The 25,344-nt window shown below is 39.8% G+C and overlaps 1 protein-coding gene and 6 non-coding genes across 7 annotated transcripts; 4 read left to right on the forward strand and 3 right to left on the reverse strand.

The window, feature by feature from the left end:
* Positions 1–618: 618 nt before the first annotated feature.
* Positions 619–2,815, reverse strand: LOC116677617 (macrophage mannose receptor 1). The gene is made up of 4 exons (XM_032507985.1): positions 2,428–2,815; positions 1,917–2,282; positions 1,138–1,760; positions 619–854 (listed from the first exon to the last, which is right to left on the reverse strand). Exons 1-3 carry the CDS (start codon positions 2,813–2,815, stop codon positions 1,393–1,395), a joined length of 1,122 nt encoding a protein of 373 aa, XP_032363876.1. The 3' UTR covers positions 619–854; positions 1,138–1,392.
* Positions 2,816–8,884: 6,069 nt separating this feature from the next.
* Positions 8,885–8,966, reverse strand: trnas-aga (transfer RNA serine (anticodon AGA)). Its single transcript has one exon. It is a non-coding gene; the product is annotated as a tRNA-Ser (tRNA).
* Positions 8,967–12,347: 3,381 nt separating this feature from the next.
* Positions 12,348–12,420, forward strand: trnae-uuc (transfer RNA glutamic acid (anticodon UUC)). The gene has a single exon. It is a non-coding gene; the product is annotated as a tRNA-Glu (tRNA).
* Positions 12,421–13,345: 925 nt separating this feature from the next.
* trnaq-cug (transfer RNA glutamine (anticodon CUG)) lies at positions 13,346–13,417 on the forward strand. The gene has a single exon. It is a non-coding gene; the product is annotated as a tRNA-Gln (tRNA).
* A 1,801-nt stretch (positions 13,418–15,218) lies between these two features.
* Positions 15,219–15,290, reverse strand: trnap-cgg (transfer RNA proline (anticodon CGG)). The gene has a single exon. It is a non-coding gene; the product is annotated as a tRNA-Pro (tRNA).
* Positions 15,291–16,102: 812 nt separating this feature from the next.
* LOC116677618 (small nucleolar RNA U3) lies at positions 16,103–16,318 on the forward strand. Its single transcript, XR_004329033.1, has one exon. It is a non-coding gene; the product is annotated as a small nucleolar RNA U3 (small nucleolar RNA).
* A 1,142-nt stretch (positions 16,319–17,460) lies between these two features.
* Positions 17,461–17,533, forward strand: trnat-ugu (transfer RNA threonine (anticodon UGU)). Its single transcript has one exon. It is a non-coding gene; the product is annotated as a tRNA-Thr (tRNA).
* Positions 17,534–25,344: the final 7,811 nt, after the last annotated feature.

A 25,344-nucleotide genomic window follows, 5' to 3' on the forward strand; every position in this document is an offset into this window, starting at 1 on the left:
GAATGCCATTCAATAATCCCAGAGGACACATAGTATGTCAACACCACTGCAAACAAAGTGAGTAAAGATAAATTATTAAAGTAAAAGATTTATATTAAATTATAATATTGGGACTTTATTCCCAAAATATTACAACTTTATTCCTGAAATATTACAACTTTTTCCCCAAATATTACAACTTTTTCCCCAAAATATTACGACTTTATTCCTGAAATATTACAACTTTATTTTCAAAATATTACGACTTTATTCACAAAATATCACAACTTTATTCCTGAAATATTACAACTGTATTCCCAAAATATTATGACTTTATTCCCAAAATATTACAACTTTATTCCCAAAATATTACAACTTTATTCCCAAAATATTACAACCAAAATATGATCACTTTTTTACGAAATATTACAATTTCTTTTTTTTTTATATATTACGACTTTTCCCCAAAAATGTTACAACTTTTTCCCTAAAATATTATGACTTTATTCCTGAAATATTACAACTTTATTCCTGAAAAATTACAACTTTATTCCCAAAATATTACAACTTTATTCCCAAAATATTACAACTTTATTCCCGAAATATTACAACTTTATTCCTGAAATATTACAACTTTTTCCCCAAATATTACGACTTTTTTCCCAAAATATTACGACTTTTCCCCCCAAAATATTACGACATTATTCCTGAAATATTACAACTTTATTCCCAAAATATTACGACTTTATTCCCAAAATATTACAACTTTATTCCTGAAATATTACAACTTTATTCCCAAAATATTACGACTTTATTCCCAAAATATTACAACTTTATTCCCGAAATATTACGACTTTATTCCCAAAATATTACAACTTCATTCCCAAAATATTACGACTTTATTCCAAAATATTAAAAAAAAATCCAAAATATTATGACTTTTTTACGAAATATTACAATTGTTTTTTTTTAATATTACAACTTTTCCCCAAAAAATGTTACAACTGTTTTCCAAAATATTACGACTTTTTTTCCGAAATATTGCAACTTTTTCCCTAAAATATTACAACTTTTCCCCCAAAATATTACAACTTTTTCCCTAAAATATTACGACTTTATTCTTGAAATATTACAACTTTATTCCCGAAATATTACAACTTTATTCCCAAAATATTATGAATTTATTCCCAAAATATTACGACTTTATTCCAAAATATTAAAAAAGAAAATTCCAAAATATTACGACTTTTTCCCCAAAATGTTACAACTGTTTTCCAAAATATTACGACTTTTTTCCGAAATATTACATTTTTTTCTTAAATATTAGGACCTTTCCCCATAGTTTGACCTTTGAGGTATAATTACTCCATCCCCCCAACATTACTACGGGAGTACTTGAGTAAAAGTACTTAGTTACATTGTGGTTGGGAGTTCTTGGAACAGATGAAATTGAACTGGTTTTCGTCGCTGATCTTTTTGACCCACTTGTACCCCCCCCCCTCTGTCCATGGCTCCAGACATGTTGCAGTCGTCCCCCGTAGTCTTGCTGGGGTCCCAGTTGGTGTAGTTGCTGGTCTCGTCACTGACCCAGAACCAGACGTCCAGGGTGCAGGTGTAGCGCAGTCCCAGCCACACGTAGTAAGTGGTGGCCATCTTGGCTCTCTCCTGGACCCAGAGCTGCTGGTCTAGGTTGGCGATGGAGACCAGGTCGCCATAGAGATCTCTGCAGTAGTATAACGCGTCCTCCCAGGTCCGGTTCTCCTTGATCAGGAACAGAGAATCTGTCAGGAGAGAAGGGGGGTCAATCAGGGGCGGAGTCAGTCGGGGGAAAACAATTGGAAATGGTGCGCCCATAATTCTTGTAATAACCCAGTAAATAGAGTAAATGAAGCAGATGTAGATGAAGAGCAGCGTCAGAGACCTGCTGCTGGACTCACCGTCGTAGCAGAAGAAGGTTTTGGTTTCATTACAGTCATCAGAGCTCCAGGCTCCACCTGACGTAGTCATAGCACATGACTTCTTAGGGTCACGATCAGGGTCAGGGTTTTGTTCATCCCAGTTTGTGAAAGAGAAGTTGCTCCCATCAGACCAGCTCCAGTCAGGGTCCCTGAACAGGCCGATCCAGAGTTTTTCATCAGGTTCCTGGGTGTATAATGACATATAAAGGGGGTTTGTCTTGAAGTCCTCCAGCTGCTGGACTCCACTGATCAGGTCAGTGTGATTGGTTCTGCAGTAGTTCTGAGCCTCTCGCCAGGTCATCTCATCTGTACTGACATAAAATGTGTTGCCGGATGTCTTGCGTTCTGTGAAACACAGACAAAAGTTTTGGTTCTTTTTTGGTCTCATAAAATTCTACATTATCTTTATTTCAAAACAATAATGTGATATCAATTCAGAAACTATAAATTTTTCAAGAGAGAACAGACTCTATGCGCCACATATTGTCACCGTCATAGCAGATAAATTTATAGACGGAAGCACAAGAGTCGTCATGCCATCCGTCCTTCGTCATCCACACACAGTCCTCCTTATTGCTGTTGTAATTATCCGGCTGTCCTGGAGACCATTTACTATCGTTGAACTCCACCCCGGGCCGAGACCAGCGCCAGTCTCTCTGCAGCCCGATCCAGGCTCCGGCTGGTACATGGTGCTGGAGTCTCTTCATGTCTTCCTGGTTAGACACTGTGGCCAGGTCAGTGTGGTTCTTTCTGCAGTACTTCTGGGCTTCTTTCCAGGTTTTGGAAGCGGTAGTCACATAGCTGACCCCCAGTGGAGGACCACTGACCTGATAACAGAGAAGGAACTGCAGCGATGGAGCTGATAGATACACAAGCATCTGCTCATTTAAATATAACTATAACAAGAGACAAGACTTCAATTTTTAAAAATGAAAAACTGGTTTTATAAATATACGCTAAAAGTGTTGATTATTTACATGGAGTCTGGTGGAGATCTGTTGCTCTATACACGCTAAAAGTAGTGATTATTTACATGGAGTCTGGTGGAGATATGCTGCTCTATACACGCTAAAAGTAGTGATTATTTACATGGAGTCTGGTGATAAGAAGTAATTCGCTAAAATAGCAGAAAATTAACTATCAGCTCCTAAAAAAATAAATAATGTGTGTACGATTAATATAGCCTAGAGAAATAAATTTCCATTACGACCCCCCCCCTTCCAATTCAAAGTTGTTTACCTAAATATTGAGAAATCAACAAAAACACTTTGAAGGAAAAGTGGTAACCTTCTCATGATATGAATCAGATTTTACATTCAGCGTTACGTTGAACACGATCCTCTTCTGCAAAGCCACACACATTAAAATGGGAAATTAATTTCACAGCTTCAAAAACGTTGAAAAAATGCAACAAACACCTCAAAAATACAATAAAAACACACACACACACACACACACATTAAAAGTGGGCCAAGCGGCCGAGTGTGTAACTTACCTCGTGGAGGTCTCAGCTTCACTCTGCTTGTTGCCGACGGCGACTAATTGATCCTCCTCATAACTCTGCTCTCACCTGGTCGTCTTCATTTGAATATTCAAATATCCAGGTGTCAGATCTGCATCGCCCCCCCGCTGCTGCGTCATCCTTATTCAGGGACGTGGAGACGACATGGACATGCCCCGCTGCTGCGTCCTCTCAGCATAAGAGGGGCAGCTGTGGCTCAGTGATAGAGCGGTTGCCTGCCAATTAGAAGGTTGTGGGTTCAATCCCTGGCCCTGCAGTCCCACGTCGAAGTGTCCTTGGGCAAGACACTGAACCCCGAGTGTGTGAGCGTTTATCTGATGAGCAGGTGGCACCTTGTACGGCAGCCTCGGCCACAGTGTATGAGATAGTTATTAAGACTAGGAAAGTGCTATATAAATACAGCACATTGATGTTATCAGATATCTTGACAAAAATATCCCCCCCCTCATCAAATGTCTAAAACAACAAATACAAAACGGTGCAAGAAAGAGACAAAAATAGTTTGTGTGTGTACTTTGAGCGTCTTAGCGGCTGTAACCGGACGTTCCCTCTGCCGCCGCCATGAGTGTCTAAAGTTCCCGAAATCATTAAACCAAGAGATACAGGGTAAAGAGAGGAGCCTGGTCGGGCTGTACCGCCCTGCCTCCCTCTAGTTTTTTTATATTATTTATTATGATAGATAAATCTGACAACTATGACGAGAAGCAGGTGGGCCTTGTTAGGCGGACGCTGTGACTCCTCACTCCCTAACTATGTTCAATTCAATTCAATTTTATTCATATAATGAATGAATGAAGAGCTTTGTAGGTGAGAAGAAGGATTTTAAATTCTATTCTAGATTTTACAGGAAGCCAATGCAGAGAAGCTAAAACAGGAGAGATGTGATCTCTTTTCCTGGTTCCTGTCAGAACACGTGCTGCAGCATTCTGGATCAGCTGAAGAGTCTTTATGGATTTTTTCGAGCAGCCTGACAATAAAGAATTGCAGGACCCCCAGGAGTGACTTTCGTCAGATGGGAAGGAAGTGCCGGACCTGTTATTGTTTTTAGGGAGCAGATTTACAGCTATACACATGACAGCAGCCACGGCCCCATCCAGAAATCCTAAGACTGCAGCTATGGCACGGTTCTGGATGGGATCATACCTCAGGGGCCAGTTGTTCAAAATATTTAATCTGGATCAAAATTATTTGGATTTGGAAATCCCATTTTTTGCTATCCAGGATCAGGTAATCTGTTTTACTTTTATGCCGGTTTTTCAAAGCAACATTAGATTGGATCAAATCCGGAATACCAGTGCTCTAAATAGGACAACATATCACAATGTGGGCTACCAGCTACGTACAGAACAGGTAGAAGAGCCAAGATGGGGTCACTCTAAGTGTTTATTTTGAGACAAAACATAAAAATAACTCCCACTTCCATTCATAATTTCTTTTATAACCCCTCATCTGAGCCACTACAAATAAAAAACTAATATACATTAATAAATACATTGTGGACATTTTTGAAAACATCTTAAAAAAAAGATCGTTAAAAGTGAAGTAGTAGTAGTAGAATGTTCAGGGTTCTTCTTCATCTAAGGAGGAAAGACCAGAAATTTGTATTAGATTGTTTCCTTGAAATTAATATATGGTGATGAATGAGATATATATTATTATTTTTTTTGTTATTTAAATCTGTTTGGGGTATTGTTTCATGAGGACAAGATAATTTGTATTTTTATTTTATTTTTTACTTTACTAAACTTAACTAAGGTTAAACAAGTCAAGTGCAACATATAAAAAGTATGTACACTAAATGATACAAATGTATTATTTGAACAATTTAAACTTTTACTAAGTTTTCGTGCTGGAATCCACCTTGAAATCCAACTTGAAATCCTACCCCCTGTTGGGATCAGGATAATCCTGTTTTTTTGGATCAAAGTTATCCAAATCGTACTGACAAGTTTTGAACAACACAAACTGAAGGTTTGATCCAGATTGAAACTAGGATTGGATTCCGTGATCTAATCTGATTTCAGATTCCTTCTTTCCCTTTTGAACAACCCATTTTCAAGATTTGATCCAATCCGATAACCAAAATCCGATTAGTTTACCTTTGAACAACTGGCCCGATATGATCACCTACCTCAGGATCCCGGAGCGTTGGAAGACAGCAGGAACGTAAACTATGAGGCTAAGAAGTTGAGGTCCAGGTTAATTCAAATCAATTTAATTCAATTGTATTCATTTAGTTATCAAGAAGCTCACATAAAAGATAGTTGCAAGGTCTACAAAATGTTTAACTTTGCAACCCGTAAACTGTTGGAACCTTGGTTGCCACCTTCCATCAAAATGTGAATCACAGATTTTCCAGCCCCGGAGTGAAATTATCAGAGCAGAGTGGTGCAGCGGAAGCGTGCTGGGCCCATAACCCAGAGGTTGATGGATCAAAACCATCCACTGCTAATTCATATGCTTTGTCAGAGCAGGAAGTATATTTCTAGTCTGTTGATGTTTAACAAACCATCTGTTTCTGAAATGAAATGTCTCCACCTGCTGAAGAGTGAACTTAATGGCATGTGAAGTTTAGTAGTTTCATCCATAAAAATGGAAACTACAGTACTCAAACCCGCTGTAACACCCATAAAAACTGGAGCATAATACAAAAAATATACTACACTACAGTACATAAATACAAATGGGAAAACATGTACATTTAAAGTGCTTATTGTGCTGTCTGATAGTCTGAGGTATAACAGAGAGAGCATACCGCTTAGTTTGTGTCACAGTAGGTCTTAGTCTACCACTATGTTCTATAACCCTACCAGTCAGATTACCACAGGAGGTAATATCTTTTGCAGCTCTTTTAAAGACTCTACCATAATACCTACTGGAGATGCCAGGTCCTCATACATGTACAGTTGTGGTCAAAAGTGTACATACACTTGTAGAAAATCACAATGTTATGGCTGTCTTGAGTCTTCAATAAGTTCTACAACTCTTATTTTTCTGTGATAGAGTGATCGGAACACATACATGTTTGTCACAAAAAACAGTCATAAAGTTTGGTTCTTTCATAAATTTATTATGGGTCTGCTGAAAATGTCACCAAATCTGCTGGGTCAAAAATATACATACAGCAACAAAATATGTCAATTTTGGTGATGTAGCGAGTTGTGTCAATCAAATTAGCTTCATGTCATGGCCTCTTCACTTCTTCTAAGTGATTCTGATTGACTACAGCTGTTGACTTCTCATGAGCCCATTTAAATAGGGCTCATTTGACCCAGTGATTAGACTCAGCTACAAAAGCTACAATGGGAAAGTCAAAGGAACTCAGTGTGGATCTGAAAAAGCGAATTATTGACTTGAACAAGTCAGGGAAGTCACTTGGAGCCATTTCAAAGCAGCTACAGCTCCCAAGAGCAACTGTGCAGACACTTATACGCAAGTATAAAGTGCATGGAACAGTTGTGTCACTGCCACGATCAGGAAGAAAACGCAAGCTATCACATGCTGCCGAGAGGAGATTGGTCAGGATGGTCAAGAGTCAACCAAGAATCACCAAGAAGCAGGTCTGCAAGGATTTGGAAGCTGATGGAACACAGGTGTCAGTCTCCACAGTCAAGCGTGTTTTACATCGCCATGGACTGAGAGGCTGCCGTGCAAGAAAGAAGCCCTTGCTCCAGAAAAGGCACCTTAAGACTCGGCTGAAGTTTGCTGCTGATCACATGGACAAAGATAAAACCTTCTGGAGGAAAGTTCTCTGGTCAGACGAAACAAAAATTGAGCTGTTTGGCCACAGCACCCAGCAATATGTTTGGAGGAGAAAAGGTGAGGCCTTTAATCCCAGGAACACCATGCCTACTGTCAAGCATGGTGGTGGTAGTATTATGCTCTGGGGATGTTTTGCTGCCAGTGGAACTGGTTCTTTGCAGAAAGTAAATGGGATAATGAAGAAGGAGGATTACCTCCAAATTCTGCAGGAAAACTTAAAACCATCAGCCCGAAGGTTGGGTCTTGGGCGCAGTTGGGTGTTCCAACAAGACAATGACCCAAAACACACATCAAAAGTGGTAAAGGAATGGCTAAACCAGGCTAGAATTAAGGTTTTAGAATGGCCTTCCCAAAGTCCTGACTTAAACCCCATTGAGAACATGTGGACAGTGCTAAAGAAACAGGTTCATGCAAGAAAACCATCACATTTAGCTGAACTGCACCAATTCTGACAAGAAGAGTGGTCAAACATTCGACCTGAAGCTTGCCAGGACCTTGTGGATGGCTACCAAAAGCGCCTAGTTGCCGTGAAAATGGCCAAGGGACATGTAACCAAATACTAATGTTGCTGTATGTATATTTTTGACCCAGCAGATTTGGTGACATTTTCAGCAGACCCATAATAAATTTATGAAAGAACCAAACTTTATGACTGTTTTTTGTGACAAACATGTATGTGTTCCGATCACTCTATCACAGAAAAATAAGAGTTGTAGAACTTATTGAAGACTCAAGACAGTCATAACATTGTGATTTTCTACAAGTGTATGTACACTTTTGACCACAACTGTAAAGCATGAGCTCTACCACTGAGCTACATCCCCTGAAGATTTTCAGATTTTTTTTACTTTTTTCTGAGATAGACTTAGACTTATCTTTATTAATCCTTTTGGGATGACTCCTGCAAGGAAATTGAAATATCACTGAATAAAGGAAGAAACCTGGGTAAAACATGTAATGTTAATGTTGTATATGGCTTCAAAACCTGTAAATGCAACTGCAGTGGCTGGAAATAAAACCTGGGCATGCACTGCTAATGGTACAAATCATAGTCAAAAAGTAACACACCTGTTGCCTTTCTGCTGGACAATACAACGCTCAATGCAAATCTGGTAACACAGACTGAAATAAGTGCTAAGAGATACATTTCTGGACATGGGTGTCTTCCAGTACCTATGAGGTAACACAATATTGTTCATAAGGGAAATATCACTGCGATCGGCGCCCGTTGCATGCCGGTTAGATTTGTGTCCGACTTGATCCCGACTTGCTCTGACGTCATGCAGAGCAAGGCGGCCGCAGTTGCTTTTCACCGGCTGCAAGAGCCAGGCGGACCCAGGCGGACCCAGAGCATGCTGGGAAATGCCGGCTTCTCAGCTGATTTAACACCTGATTGGTTTACAACATGATGATGTTTTATATAAAATTTGTATTGTTTTTGAATCAGAGGGATTTTAATTGCTATTTGTCTGATTTAAAGACTTATTCTATACAGAACACATGTTCTGGCACCACAGTGTTTTTGTCACTTCCTGTCCAGCCTGAAGCTGCTGAAATCAGCCTGACTTAACCATATCTTTTGGTCACCACACCCACTGCTGCTCTCGTCTACTTTACAGGTAAGGCGCAGTTTATCTCACTACCACTCTTGAAGAATGCTTTTCGTTGTCGGCAGGATTCGAACCTGCGTGGGGAGACCCCAATGGATTTCTAGTCCATCGCTTTAACCACTCGGCCACGACAACCTAAAAAGCAGAGATATACCTGTTTGGACAAATGTTCATAACTTTTCAATTGCTTAGTAGTAGTTACCAGACACGGGCAAATTGCAAATTGTAGTTCACTGCCTGTCTCTGTGGATCCTTGTGGAGGCAGCTTGATTGATTGATAGGCTCCCTTATTTGTACCATAACATATCAAATCGTATTAAACACAGAAACGGCAGGAAGGATAAATCCACCATATCAAGTCACAAATAATCAGCATGAGGCCTCGTTTAATTTATTTTATTTTAACTACTAAACAACAATAACTTAGGAGCGTACAATTAAAAATGGCCAACTTCTATTATGTTGGTAATGATGAGAGGAACAATTTACACAAATATTTAATTTGCGCTTTTTCTAAACTCCCAACTTTTCATAGTTTCATCCCAAACCCACTATATAAGGGTGATGTACTGTAGCTCTCTTCACGACAACACAGACACAGGTTGGTTCTTTTTTGCCGTGAGAACTCGTTGGCTGCTTGTCCTGAAAAGAGTTCTGTAAGTCCTCAAAGTGCCTTATTGTTCGCCTTAGCCAGTGTAACTCAAACTTAACTTTTCGAGCAGTGTAACATGCGCTAACGCTAGACTTTGCTGGGTCCATTAACAAATTCCGTCGTAGCGGAAACCACAACCACACTTTAGTTCCGGGAAAACAAAAAAACAACAGACCAAATCTTTAACTATTACATCAACCGTACTTTTACATTAAACACATTTCTCATTTATTGAGTGCATTAAACCATATACATAAATTAAATTTACTAAGAATTGTGCATTAATTATGCATTATAACACATCACATTAAACGGCACTTACACTCCCACCAAATCACTCATTAACTTAAAATGTGGGATTTCCTCTACCAAAAATTATGAAAATAATCAAAAATGTTTTAGTCTGAATACATATGTATGTGACTTTAGTTAGACTCTAGTAAGGTAACTACCTTGTGGATAGGTCTTTCAAGGTAAACTGATCTAGTGTGTAGTTTTCCTTTGTCAAATGTAGTGTCACTGATTAGTAGCTTCAACTTTCGCACCAAGCCGTCTGCACTGGGGTAAGTTTCCACAACCCTGGCAAGCTTCCACTCGTTTCTTGGTAAGCTGTCATCTTGTAGAATCACAATGTCATCTACTTGTGAGTTTTGTGATGTTCTTTGCCATTTCTGGCATTGTTGTAGGTTTAGCAGGTATTCCTGTTTCCATCTTTGCCAGAATTCATTGGCTAGGAACTGCACTCTTTTCCACCTTTTACATAGATATAGGTCTTCTTTGCTAAACTGCCCAGGCGGGGGAAGAATGATTGATGATTTCATATTTAGTATGTGGTTGGGAGTGAGAGGTTCTGGACCGGAAGGATCGTTAAGATGTTCAGCACTTAGTGGCCTGCTATTTATAATGGCCATTGTTGAACTTGCTCGAGAGCAGCCAAAAATCCAAGTTGACGCAGTCCAAAAAATCGTGGTAAGCCTCACTGGGTGTCTAAACTAAAATGATAAGAGGCAACTTAGTAGACTCCTTACTGATGTTTATATCTCTACTCACAATGATTTTTTCCAAAACACCAGCCAATCACAAGTGTTACATGTGAATAATCAATGTCTGAGTAATCAGGAAGCTTACATAAAAGATAGTGGCAAGGTCTACCAAATGTTTAACTTAACAACCCGTAAGCTGTTGGAACCTTGGTCCTTCCCAAGACTCTACCATAAAACCTCCTCAAGATGCCAGGTCCTCATACATGTAAAGCATGCACTCTACATCTGAGCTACATCTCCTGATGATTTTCAGTTTTTTTACTTTTTTCTGAGATAGACTTAGACTTATCTTTATTAATCCTTCTGGGATGACTCCCAAAAGGATTTTGAAATATCACTGACTAAAAGAAGAAACTGTGGTAAAACATGTAATGTTAATGTTGTATATGGCTTCAAAACCTGTAAATGCAACTGCAGTGGCTTAAAATCAAACCTGGGCAATATGATTTCAGTGCTATGGTATAAATCGTAGTCTAAAAGTAACACACCTGTTGCATTTCTGCTGGACAACACAACGTTCACTGCAAATCTGGTAACCCCTTTTTGATGTTCAATCGTCTGAGCCCTTTCTTATGAGCAGCATAGCGGAGTGGGGCAGCAGAAGCATGCTGGGCCCATAACGCAGAGGTTGATGAATCGAAACCATCGTCTGCTATTTACTATGATTGATCTATTGCTGCAAGTGTCTGAAGTGAAATGTCTCCACCTGCTGAAAAGTAAACTTGATATCATGTCAACTTTATTTCATCTATGAAAATGGACACTACATTACTCATACCTTCCGAAACACCCATAAAAACGTATGTGTAATGCAATAAATATACTGCACTACAGTACAAGTACATGAATACAGTAAAATAGAAACTGTAAAACGTGTTCATTTAAATTGCTTGTTGTGCTGTCTGATAGTCTGAGGTATAAAAGAGAGAGCATACCGCTTAGTTTGTGTCACAGGAGGTCTTAGTCTACCACTACGTTCTATAACCCTACCAGTCAGATTACCACAGGAGGTAATATCTTCTGCAGCTCTTTTAAAGACTCTACCATAATACCTGCTGGAGATGCCAGGTCCTCATACATGTAAAGCATGAGTTCTACCACTGAGCTACATCCCCTGAAGACTTTCAGATTTTTTAAAACTTTTTTCTGAGATAGACTTAGACTTGTCTATTTTTGTTATTTCCACTCTTCACTCTAACCCCAACCGGTCGTCAGACACCGCCTACCAAGAACCTGGGTCTGGGTCTGTCCGAGGTTTCTGCCTAAAAGGAAGTTTTTCCTCGCCACTGTCGCACTGTTGCTTGCTCTGGAGGAAACTACTAGAATTGTTGGGTCCTTGTAAATTCTGGAGTGTGGTCTAGACCTCTTCTATCTGTAAAGTGTCTCGAGATAACTCTTGTTATGAATTGATACTATAAATAAAATTTAATTGAATTAATGTAGGACATGGGTGAAGTGCACAGTAGGTAGACACTTCTAAAGTCAATCATCAGCTTTACTGACTTTTAATTCCTGGTGCATTATTTCATTTTCAGAATAAGAGCTGTTCAACCTCTTTTACAGTTAGGACAATAACACCTGTTGGAAATGCCGGGGACTGAACCCAGGCCTCATACATGCGAAGCATGCGCTCTATCACTGAGCTGTGCTCCGTGCCCCCGCTGTCCGGTAATAGTTAAAGCAGATAAAAACCTAAAGAACACTCAAAAGCTTCAAGATAAAACTTACTTAAGAAACTTCTTCACGTTAAAAAAAAAAAGGCCTGTTTCCAGCCAGACTATGAACTGATTCATGAAATCCCTGTCATTAATACATAGCCAGTCCCATATGGTCTAGCGGTTTCTGATTCCTGGTTTTCACCTAGGTGGCCCGGGTTCAACTCCCGGTATGGGAATTGGTAGCCGACGAAGGTCTGCAGCAAGATCTGTAAGATCTGTGTCCTGTGTTAAACCTGAAATGCTTTTCCCCAAACCTATCTCACATAACGATATTAAATAGACATAATATATGTTTTAAGATCAAACATTGTAAAACTTTAACTAGGCATGGTGGTGGTGAAAAGGTGAAAATCTGAATCCTGACTGCCAGACCAGACTTCTTGCTGTGTTTTATCAACAAGTAAGGTATGTATTTATGTGCCCTGTTCCTGGCATATCTATGGATGTATTCATAAAATCACTGTTATTATTCAACGTGTCAGTCCCATGTGGTCTAGCAGTCTGGATTCTGCCTAAATAACCTTTACACACAGTCTTAGGGAGTCCTCTGGAGACTACAATCAGTACATCTGAGAAAGCTTTCAGTTAGTTTGATTTTACAGTCATTTGGCCTAAGTGGTGTCCAAAAGGTCTTGGTTGCTGCTCTTAAAGACTTCTAATAGTAAGGAAAACCCTGGTTTTCACCCAGGTGGCCCTGGTTCAACTCCCGGTATGGGAATTGGTATTTAGCTGGTGAAAGTCTGCAGAAAGAGCTGTACGATCTCTGACATTGGTCCTCTATTAAATCAGAGCTGTAGTTACGTACGTAAAAAAAAAGTGAAAGATTAACTCAAGAAGTGTTTCATAAAGATGAGCAAGTACAGCTGTTTCTGTATCTGTTAACCATGTGAATTATCTGTATCTGTATCTGGCGGGGCTAAACCCGGAAGTGGACAGGATTTAACCTGGAAGTGGGTTAGGTTGTCTTGAAATGGGCAGGGCTTTAACCAGTATGTTATTTTAAGCATGGAATGGATATGGGTTGATGAAAAATTGTTATATTTATTGCTGAATGCCAGGGACCCGAATGGGGAGGCTGCAGCCTCAAGGGTAGTAAAAAAAGGTTCCATGGTGTAATGGTTAGCACTCTGGACTCTGAATCCAGCGATCTGAGTTCAAATCTCGGTGGAACCTGTTTTTAAGCCACAGCACAGGTGAAAAAGATCAACCTTTCAACTTTCCACATCTAGTTTAAAGTGAGCTTACAGGTTTAATGTCCTTGGCCATTTAGACTGTAAACAGTATGTTGGTGGGGGCATGTTGAGGAGTCACCTGGTCGTTAATGTAACTTGAAGGAGCTCCAAATGTGACAGTATTGACTGGAAGTGATAGGCTTTGAGTTACATGGGGGATACACACTTTGCATTCAGTCTCCAAATCACCATAAAAATTAAATATCACTGAGATTTGAACTTGTGTTTCTGCAGTCAGAGTACACAGTGTTGATCCTGAATGGGCCACCATAGTACAATAGTTTTAACAAAGTTGTAGGTTACACTGTGCTTTAATTGCTTTAAATATGCTAGTTTAATGTTTCTGTTTTTATGTGATAAATGTGCTGGTTTTACTGTAAAGTGTCTTTGACTAGCCTACCATGTAAAGCACTACATAAATAAAAGGTAGTATTATTTTGCCTTTGCGTTAAAAGTGAGCAGAGAGTAACGTTCCTCGGGAAATGAACCCTAACCTGTTTTTACAACCATATGCACAAATCCCTATAAGCTGTGTCTAATACTAAATATCTGTGTACAACTGATTCACTAATTCAGTTCATACAGAACAATCAGAAAGGGACAACAACTAGAAAAAGAAGTAAGTGACTTCAATACACGCTGTGAGCATATATGTAAAACAATATGTATGTTTTTTTTAATTCTTCTGACAAGTCACAGCATTAAAATAAAGATTAAGAAGCATTGTGGTGTTCCCGGTGTCATTAATGTAAACTACACTATATACAGTACGTATATAGGCCACGTTATTGGTCAAGTGATGTGAAACTTATTGAGAAGGTTATGAAACCAAATGAAAGGTATAATAAAAAAAAAAAATCATTAGGCCTACATATTTCGGAGTAACACAAACTGTCTTTTATTAAAGAAAGACAATCAACAAGAAAATGAATCATGAATGTATTGGTCTCTGACCAGTCTGCCATTAATATCATCTGGGAATATCGCTGCATTTTCCCACTTAATCTCCGCAGCATCCTGTATAAACCTGAAGCTGCATAGACCCCAGACCCCGCACTCCTCATCTCTACTTCTACAGAGAGAATGGACACTTATGTAATGCACAGGTCCACTGGGCAGTGGTCGCATGCCAGGCCGCCTCGACACACAACCGTCCCCCCGGGAAAAGTCCCTACTCTCCCGATTGCCGCTCTGCATCTGGGTGCCAGTGCAACCATTTCTAACCATCTAACAACTGCAACAGTAGGAGTTCAAATCAAACTGATGACAACAATAGTGACAAGTAATGAATGTTACTAAAAATAAAACAGAACACATTCAGAAGGCAATGGAATAACTGTTAAAAACACTTTTATTTTGGATCAGAGCGGCAGCGGATGACACACGAGACTCCAGGATTGATCTTACCCTGGCTGTTAGCCCGCTCTGGACCAGGCTAGCCGCAAAGAATAAATCTCCATGGTTACTTGGCTAGGTTTAATTCAGTCTGGTTTTGTGCAACCGAGTCCCAGCTAAATTCATCCAGGATAACTTGAATATCCCATCTTAATCCCTTATTCTGGTTTCGTGCAACAGGCCCCTGCTCGTTTGCTCCTCATATTTTTCCCGTTTTTTTCTGTTGCGTGCAGTTGAAGCAGGATATGAAAAATTGCCAACATTTGTGCTTGCTCCTAATCTGGGTTAAATTAACGATTCAATGGATTTTAAATTACAGATTAAGGTTGTAACAGCTCCTGCCTTTACGGCTCGTCCGGGAGTTGAACCCATGACCTCTCGCACCCGAAGTGAGAGTCATACCACTAGACCAATGAGCCACATAAAAAATTAATGTTAGCAATTTTCCATCAAGTAAATGTGATCAGTCAGTGACTCGCTAGGCAATTGTTAAGTAGTTTGTTTGGCATGTAGTGTTTTTATGGCTCCACTGCCAGATTAAGCTTTCTGATTATATTGGACTAAAGACTACTTTTAAAGCAAAACATTTTACCCAAACTGGAACTTGAATTTTGGTAAAAAGGAAATTTATGTTTAGTGATTTATAAACTAGCAAAAGTACTTTGAAATCAATTCTTTGAGGTACAGGAAGCCAGTGTAAAGACTTCAAAACTGGAGTGATGTGATCCAGTCTCTTGGTCTTAGTGAGGACCCGAGCAGCAGGTTTGGACAGGTTTTTTTCAAATCCTGTTGACACATAAGTCCTTTAACCCTTGATATATTCTTAAGGTGATATCAATTTGTAATTGTCTTCATGTTGCAGTTTTTGTATTGGACTATAGTCCCCTGGCGATAAGGTTATGTAAATTTGTGTGTCGTCCGCATAACTATGGTAACTTATTTTGTTGTTTTCCATATTCTGAGCCAGTGGAAGCATGTTTTGAACCAGTATTAATGCAAAGAAAGGACTGGAGCATTTATTGTAGAGAATAAGTAGGCTGACACTGAAGTATTTAGACAGCAGTGACTGAAAATCTAATTCAATCTACATATCGGTCTTCTTAAAGATCTAAATAGACTTTCTCACCTCAGAGTCATCTGGAGGACGTAATGATTAGCTTCTGTCCCTCTGAACCCTGAGTGACAATCACTCTGCAGTGAATCAGATGCAGTTTCCCCCCTCAGTCTAACCAAGACTATACTTTCAGGGATCATTTCTAGAGTTTCTGACTTGAGGAATGTGTTTCTAAAGTGTTTGGTCTCGCTAACCACGATGATGAGTCGTGATATTCCTTTCTGAGCGTGAAGCTGATAGAGAGTAATGATTAACTACATATGCTCTCTGTCATTGATGATTGCTCTTTGTTTCTTTATGGAGTATTGAGGAAGGGAATATGATCAGAGTGGTAGTAGCAGATATGTGGAAAACTAACATGTGTAAAGGTAAAAAAACATGTCAAGCTTTCTAATTAACTGAAGTTGTAGTCAGTCTTGAAGTATGTTTAGTCCATGGTGGGAAGGTTACTTGAAAGGGTTAACACCTACTTTCTTGACTTTGTAATACCTTATGTCCAGTGTAAAAATATAAACTGAGTTAAGCCATAATTCATTTTTATTTCTACCTTTGCTTTTCCTACTTTGACATGTCAAAAAGGTGCATTGTTTGAAAGCCCATCTCTACACATCCATGTTCCACTCCCACAGGTGTTTCCACTTGACTAATCAGACTGTGTGGCCTTTACAGGCTCAGCTTGATTGACATGTACTAAAGGGGTGGAACGGTCCACTGAAGTCCCGGTGGACGGGATGGCGTGTTGTAACGAGGTTTGAGTACATACAGCAAATACTTGAAGCCAGGTTACTCTACGAGTGGATACGGGGCATTGAAGGTGATGTGGAAATCCTGATTGATTCAGTGATTTTTTGGCCCTATTTGTATTTGTGTCTAAAGGCTGGTTAACCACTGTAGGGAGGAGACGTTGGACAGTTTTTTTGTCTTGTTCTAGTGATTGGCATGTCTGGGTGATGGCGTTGGATATGCGTTAGCATGTTGGATGTATTTCCACTCACGTACCAACAACGCCAACCCACAGTCCTCGTTTTATCCACCACTTTCTCACCTGTACTACTGGAACTGACTGGGAAACCAAAGTTTCCCCGTGGGTCGCCACCACTCGCCGTAGGAGAGGCTGCTCTTCCTTAGTGCTGCTGGCTCGGACTCATATGAAGGGAAATATGGGGCAAAAGGTGAGAGCTTGCAGAACAAAAAAATCTGAACTTATTTGTTTAAATTACAGCCGATAGATATCAGAGATCCACCCATTACCTTAATTTATATGCGTTGTACTTTTACCTTGCCGGGTGAGTTAGGGAAACTGTTACAGCATAGCCTATGAACAGCAAGTCCTGAGGCGTCGCTCAAGGACACGTCCAGCTGTTGCCGGAGTTCGTAGGGGTCCCCTACTGGAGCTGCTGGACGAAGATGGATGGATGGAAGCAACCCTGTTCATTAGCTCATTGTATTCTTGCAAGACAGGCTTATCTGTAGAAGGCACTGTAGCTTAGTGGTTAAAGTGCCTGTCTTGTAAACAGGAGATCTTGGGTCCAAATCCCAGCAGTGCATGGTTCTCACTTGATGAAGTGTATGCATATGATTTGTGATTCTTAACCGGTGCAACAAAGTTACCAGTTGCCTGATTTTCCAGAGCACAAAAGTGACATGTGATGTAGTCTTAGAACATTAAATGTGGCTGAAAACAGTCTATACCAGTGGAGTGGAATGCTGGCTTTAATACACTGTAAGAAAAAATTCCGTAAATTAACAGAAAAAGTACTGGCAGCTCATTACCGGGACTTTCTACCGTAATTAAATAACGGTGTTCCTACAGTAAAAAAACGGAACATTTACTGTTATTTAACGGTGTTCCTACAGTTAAAAAACGGAACATTTACTGTTATTTAATGGTGTTCCTACAGTTAAAAAACGGAACATTTACTGTTATTTAATGGTGTTCCTACAGTAAAAAAACGGAACATTTACTGTTATTTAATGGTGTTCCTACAGTAAAAAAACGGAACATTTACTGTTATTTAACGGTGTTCCTACAGTTAAAAAACAGAACATTTACTGTTATTTAATGGTGTTCCTACAGTTAAAAAACAGAACATTTACTGTTATTTAATGGTGTTCCTACAGTTAAAAAACAGAACATTTTCTGTTATTTAATGGTGTTCCTACAGTTAAAAAACAGAACATTTTCTGTGAATCATACATAAATCTGTAAAATAACAGCAAATGTACTGGCAGCTCATTACATAGACTTTGTCCTGTAATTAAAAGGTTTAACTACAGTAAATGAAAAACATTTTTGGTATTACTTACAGAAATACAAATGCAACTTTTCTGTTACTTGATGGTGCACTTTATTTTGGTAATACATTTTGGTAAAACATCTTAAATCTGTGATGAAAAAAAGATTTTTATTTAACTCATCTTTCAAAATTCTTTAAAAATACAAAAAGGACTAAAGCATTACCCAAAGAGAAATAAAAAAATTAAATAACTTTAAAAAACATTAACACAATTTGTCACACTGTACACAAGGTGGGTGTGATGAACACAGGATGAATTAAAGCAGAACACAGAGTACTAAAACATCCAACACGTTCTCACTCTCATCTCGTAAGATATGGACGTTTGGTCAGTTGTTACTGGCATTAAAAGTATATATATATACATATATGCTAAAGTTCCGTGACACCCGGTAATAACAGGACGGTTAAGGACACACACGGGACTTGAACCCCGGTCTCTTGAATGAAGGTCCTGTGTTTGACACATCCACCCCCCCCGACCAACCTCCCTACGACAAATTCCCCATTGCATACTACTCGCTAGATGCTGCTCTCCCCGGTACGTTCCTCACACGCCAAAGGACGCCTTTTTTGTTGCATCAGACGCGGAAAGCCACTGGCCAAACTTCCGTATTTTACGCCATCGGAGTGAGAAAGCGTTGGCTGTAACATAAGTAATTTTTCACTAAAAGGCTTTACAATGATAGTAAGTCCATTTTGAATTTAAAAATGTAGCGGTTTACATTTTAAGAACATATCAGACAGGGTATGAACATCCTTTCTACAACATAACTATAATTTATTTAACATTAGTTAAATAACAAGAATGTGACAGACAAACCAGACAATGAATATGCGTTTCATTCTAAAACCATGTGACATGTCTTCCTCTAGTTTTCCTTGTTCCAGGGCAAATAAGTCCATGTCAGTAGAGGGCAGTAGAGAGCAAAAGTCTGTATTCAGAGTACAAAAAGCGTAGATGCACAGGAACAGATGTTTGCACGTTTCCTGAGGATCTCTCTGAAAACTTGAAAGAAGCTTGTAAATAGCCTTTAAAGGCCGGGGAAAATAAAGTGTAGTCGGCTGAAATGTCCTCACTTTTGCAAAATGGTCCTTATTTAAAAAAAGTTAATAATACCATGGTTGTCCTCCGTAAAGATGGGTGTCCACAGACACACATCACTCTCCTTTCTCTCTGTTTGAGATGCTTCTTCTGCTGGAAAACAAAAATAGAATGACTTATTACATTGCATTTTTTCGACTATCAAAGTTCTTTTAATAAGTTTTTGTAATGAGGGTCCACCAAGATTATTTTGGGGCATTTTCAGCCTTTATTTTGACAGGACAGCAGAAGACATGAATGGGAGAGAGAGGGGGGAATGGCATGCAGCAAAAGGCCGCAGGTCGGAGTCAAACCCGCGTCCACCACGTCAGAGTAAACCTCTTTATATGGTCGCCCGCTCTACCAACTGAGCTATCCGGGCGCTTGGGCCCCCCAAGTTTAGACGCAGATGTTGGTGCAGATGGGACTTGCGCTCTAGGAGGTACAAAGTAAATTTTTCATATAGCAATTTTGCAAATTATAAAAATTAAAAGTGCCATCTAATAACCAATTGACGCCAAATTTGGCACAGAGCCTCAATGGCCCATGCGGAACAGCTGTGCTAACTTTTATTTAAGTCAGAATAAATTCTGCAAAGATTCCTCTTGTAGATCACCAACAACAGTTGTGCAGCAGTGTTAAACCCTGAAACACACAGCTCAGATCAGCGGTTACTTGCAGCTCTGCTACAGCAGCAGATAACCTTTAACGTTACCTGCCGGTCACATCGTCTCTAAACAGTCTGCTCTGGGAAGTCCTGCTCAGATCAACAAATGTTAGAGTCCGGTAGCTGCTCACTCTGTTTGTTATAGGACGCACACCGAGCAGATTAATACGCTCACAGATCCAATCTTTGCAGATGTTACCGCTTGGTGTTTGGCTAGATCCAAGACTTTGTTCAAGGCCTTAATTTGAGATAATCAAATTTAAGACTTCCTCAATACTTTTAAGACCCCGCGGCTACCCTGAACAAGGTGTGTGCAATTACCTTTAAATCTTCCACGGATTCTTGAAGTCATTAAGGTCCGACAGGAATCAAAGCAGTTTTGGAGGGATGTTGTACTGTTTCCCCCGCTTTTCTGCTTTCGTGCCCCGTTCTGGGTTTATCCCCAGCAGGCACCTGTGGCATACAAACATGTCTAAATTGAAATTGCAAAAATAAATAATACTATAAAACGGACAAAAATGATTGTCAAAACTTACCTCTGGATGAACTCCAGAGTCAGGGCTGCTCCCGTTGGATACTTTATATTCAGCACATAATACAGGCTGAACACATAGCTCACAGCAACTAGTGGACAGCCGATTATGTTAACTGGGACTTCATCCACTGACATCTTGTATCTTCCTTCATCTGTAAAACATAAATAACATACATCTTTCAATTAAACAATACACAACACCTCCCAATATTTTTAGAGTAGACATGCATTTCCTTACCCATAACTATGATGCACGGGGTGCTTGGCAGCTCTGCTAAGGCATCCTGTGAGAGAGGTGAAGACAGAGTAGGCATAGGGGAAATTAGTGAGGTGACATATTTGTTGGGCTAAATCATAATTTACTAAATTAAGGAATTGATGTTTTGCAGCAGAACTTACTTCTTCATTTATTAAAAGCACCTTCTGCTCCTTTGAGAGGTACTTCACTAGAACCTGGAGGAGTTTCAATGGGTCTGTAGTAACTCCTGTGATTCCCTTGCTACCAAGAAACTCAGTGATGATCTCGCCCTTCTCCTGAATTTGGTTCAGCAATTTGGTTTGGACAGGAAATCCCATTAGTTTCTCTGTGTGGTCGAGCAGATGGGTGGTGTCGAAGAGGTAAGGCCATTCTTCCATGACTTTGATAATATTTTCCTCACTATTCAGAGTGATGTGCTGGGCATAATATGTTTCAGACATCAGTTTTTTAATGTCACTCTGAGGGAGAAGGTTTTCTTTAAAGGCATCTTGTAGCATTTTCTTTTTACCCTCATGGCTGTTAAAGTCATTCAGTGACTCAGGTTGCCATTGAGTACAACCATAACGGTCAGAAGCTCTGCATTTTTTCTTGGGCCTCTCACCATGGGATGTGCTAAAAGCATACTGTCTTCTGACATTCTCAACCCTGTTCTCCATTTGCATTACAAGGGATGCAAAACCTTGACCCACAAAATTTATGCCACATTTGTCCAAGAAGGAATCAGGATATCTCTCAACCAGCTGTTGTGCAACCTGCTTCAACTTGCTTCTGCCTGGTCTGGTGTCAGTAGCCATCATGTCTTCCATGATGATCCGGATCATGTGTCTTCTGTCTTTTGGTAGTGGTCTCTTCTTCTCCTGCAGTGCATTCATCAACGTAACTGGGAACTTCTGCCATGGGATTTGAAACTTCTGTGGAGGTGTCACAGTCGGCGTTGCCACCAGATGCTCATTCAAATTTGAATCATTTGGAGCACCGGACACAACCAAGGTGCTCTGAGATGCTAGGGAGGAACAGGAACAATCAAAAAATGTGAATTTCAAAAAAAGGAGAATGAGACACTTACAAAGAGCTGAATGTACTGTCATGTGTCATGGGTGTGTGTGTGTGTGTGTGTGTGTGTGTGTGTGTGTGTGTGTGTGTGTGTGTGTGTGTGTGTGTGTGTGTGTGTGTATTTAAATGTCTAATCAAGCCCATTACCTACCTGAGGAGAATGCATGTATCAGCCGCCTGGACTGTATTAACGACAAAATCCCATCCAAGTCAGCTGCTGTTAAAAATGTGATTTTTCCAGATTTTTAACTCCAATATCTGTCAACTTTGTGACAAGAGTCTCTGTTTGCTCCTCTTCCAGTGAAGGCAGTGTGCTTCTGATCTTCTCCCTTACAGGTTCCATGGTGGACTGTGTTTAAGAGTAACCAGCAGTCTGCCACCTCTATGGTAGTGTCTAAGTGGGGTGTAATCAAGAAGCCCATCAAGTCTTTGGCAAATAAAAGTACCACCTTCTCCCTCTACTCAAAAACACCAAGATCTGGATCAAGACTTGCTCTTTTCTGTCGAAGCAAAAGAAGCACAGTCTTTTGTTGTTTCACTACAATGCATGCAATAAGCCCAAGAGTTAACTCTCCACCCTCGCAGCTCAAAATAACAAGCATGTCATTTGCATAGCATGTGCCTCGTACAGTAATTTTGTCTGTCACTACCGCATTTGATGGCGAGACATCAAACACTTTTAGCGCGTCCTTAACCTGACTATCATACAATTCTGGGTAAAACCTTGTACAGTCAGACATGATAAACTCAGGGGAAAACACATTGCCCATGCTTTGGTAGGCTTGCAGCAACTGATGCCTCTCTGAAAGGGATTTTGTGATGTTTCTGAAGTTCTTACTTGCCCGAATACACCTCTTAAAGTAGCTGTGCTTGCTCTCAAATCGCATAGTCCATATGCGAATTAAGGGTCCAAACTTTAATGTGAGATCTGAATAATGTAAAAGGTAATGATGTTTGGGTCGAAGCTTTTTAAGTGGGAAGAGTACATGCCTTGTTTCTATGTACTCCTCAATGAGGACCTTCATGTAGGCAGCCTGTGATTGTGACAGTGTAGGAGCACACACAAGCTCAACCACCTGCTTGAGTAGCAATACAAGTTGCCAAACTTCCTCCTTAGGGTCTCTAATCTTGTTATGTAACAGTACTGGCAAGAACCGAAGAAGCCACCAGTTTTGGGCAGTATGTCCCCCAAGTTTGGTCCCATTGTTATGCAGAACATTAGCCTTATTCTGACTCTCACCTCTAAAAGTCACAATTCTGCGGTTAAGTACATCATAACTGAACCACTTTCTTGATTTTACTAGGAAATGCAGGTACATTGCCAAATCATAGTCAACTATGCCCTCAAATAAATCATGGGCAAGGCAGGGTGGAAGTCCTGGTGAACAAACATGGAAATGTGTGAGTTTGTTCAAAACACTGTTTGACTTGATGCCTTTGTGCATTAGGATATCTGGGTTATTTTCCAACTCCAGCAATGATTCACTGTAACTAGCTGGTGTTCTCTCTGTGGCTGTAGAAAGAGGATTTTTTTGAAAATCCCCTTTTTTAATATGACAGTACCTGCAAAAATATTCAGCACAGCTGAAATTTTCAGTAAATCCCCCAAGATAGTGGGACCCAAGATTGTCTCCAATGACACAGGCAATACTACCTCTGAAAGTTTTCCCTTCAACACAAATGCCTTTTGACTCCAGGTCACACAGGTCTGATAACAAAACATCAAAAACTCTCTCAGGTCCAAAAAACTTACAGTCCTTCTCCAAACAAAGTAGTACAAGCTGTATTGAGTCAACGGTGGATCGGTGGTGTGCATAGACATTACCTAAAGTGTAGTACACAGCAAGAACTTTGTGTTTTAGCCTGGCGGACCCAAGAGGGTTTGCAACTTCAAAAGCATCTTGAAACAACATGATCTGAAGAGCATGTGGATCAGAGGCAAACAGTTCACTAGATTTAGAGACCGAACCATCTCTAATATCACATAGCATGCTCTCGTCGGCATGAACAGGATTTAGAATTTGAAGCTGTACACTTTCATTTTTCAAGAAAGCTCTTAAGCTTTCTAGAATGGGAACATAGTGAAAATGTCTTGTATTGCCTTTGTCATCATGGCCTAAGGTTATTTGTACAGGTTCTACCAAATTGAATTCTCTCCTGTAAAACTGAAGTCTTTTGTGGTGTGTAGTTAAGGTGCCACTACTTGCATGTAGGGTGCGCTGCATAGGGCTTTGTTCGTACATACATTTCCCTAGATTTTGTAAAGCCTCAGCTTGCACACCATATTCTTGGAGACCTCTTGAAAACCAATCCATAGTAAACTCATGCTGCATATCCTGTAGTAACCTCATTTCACTTGCAATATCAGAGACTGTAGATGCAGGAACCAGATACTTTGCTTGTAAGCCAAGAAAAAAAAGAGCCATGTTTTCAGTGAAATTATCCTGGGCTGACCCTGGTCAGACTCTCCTTCATGCTGCACTGTTGGTACTTCACTATCAACGCTTGACCCATTATCCGAACCAGCAGGTGCATACTCTGTTGTTTCCCTGATATAACTTTGATCAATATGTGTAACATCACACTGCTTGTGACATCTTGATAAATGAGATGTAAAAGAGGATATGACTTTAAAGGCCTTTGCACATCCACTATAAGGAAACGTCACTTCAAGACCCTCTTGCAAATGACACTTAAGGTGAGCTACGAGACCTTTTATGCTTTCACATTCTTTGCCACAAAACTCCCAAGAACACTTTAACTGCACAGATATGTTACGATTAAAAGACAGCTTCCTCCCTTCGTGGTGAAATCTGGACAAGTGCACATTAAAAGAATTGTAAGACGAAAAGCTTCTTCCACAGTCTGGAAACCCAAAGGGAAAATAGCCTTCTTACTGTTTCTATGGGTTCTACAATGTTTCACATAGTCAGAAACTGAGGTATTTCTAAACTCACAGATACCACAATTAAATATCATTGTGAAAGCAAGCAAAAAAATAGCATGGTATCCAATTAATGTACCAGTAGTAAGGCAGTGTAAAGGCAAGACTGCATGGCTTTCTATGGCGTCTTCTGAGATGTCCAACTGCTGTGTGCACCGGTAGAAATCTGAAAACGAGTACAACAGTCATTTTAGTTCCAAGCCACTGTAGTCCCATTGTTCTAATGTACTGCCTCTTTTTTGGAAGTGTTAGTCAAAAAAACACACAAACCTAACCACTAAGGGTGGTGGATATGAAGGTAAATTTTGCAAAATGCAAAAAATGTAAAACAAAAAAAGTTTGTAGCTGTCATTGTAGTTATGTAAACATCAGTGTACACATTATTTTATTATTTTTAAGAAAATGGGTGTGTATTTTATGTGAGTAAAAATTTCAGTTATAGAAAATTACAAGCTCCCATTTTATCAGCTCAAATGTGTTTGCATAGTGAATAAGTGAAAGTGTGTCAGTGTACTAGCTA

Source organism: Etheostoma spectabile, unplaced genomic scaffold (assembly GCF_008692095.1).
Source record: "Etheostoma spectabile isolate EspeVRDwgs_2016 unplaced genomic scaffold, UIUC_Espe_1.0 scaffold00005428, whole genome shotgun sequence".
Taxonomy (NCBI): domain Eukaryota; kingdom Metazoa; phylum Chordata; class Actinopteri; order Perciformes; family Percidae; genus Etheostoma; species Etheostoma spectabile.

What these genes read in the sequence shown, in the direction of transcription:
- LOC116677617 (XM_032507985.1), bottom strand. Translation starts at nt 2,815, where the DNA reads ATGCTTGTGTATCTATCAGCTCCATCGCTGCAGTTCCTTCTCTGTTAT. An exon ending in TAAATTTATCTGCTATGACG is followed by an intron (nt 2,283 to 2,427) that starts GTGACAATATGT and finishes TGTGTTTCACAG; the next exon opens with AACGCAAGACATCCGGCAAC. An exon ending in AACCTTCTTCTGCTACGACG is followed by an intron (nt 1,761 to 1,916) that starts GTGAGTCCAGCA and finishes CTCTCCTGACAG; the next exon opens with ATTCTCTGTTCCTGATCAAG.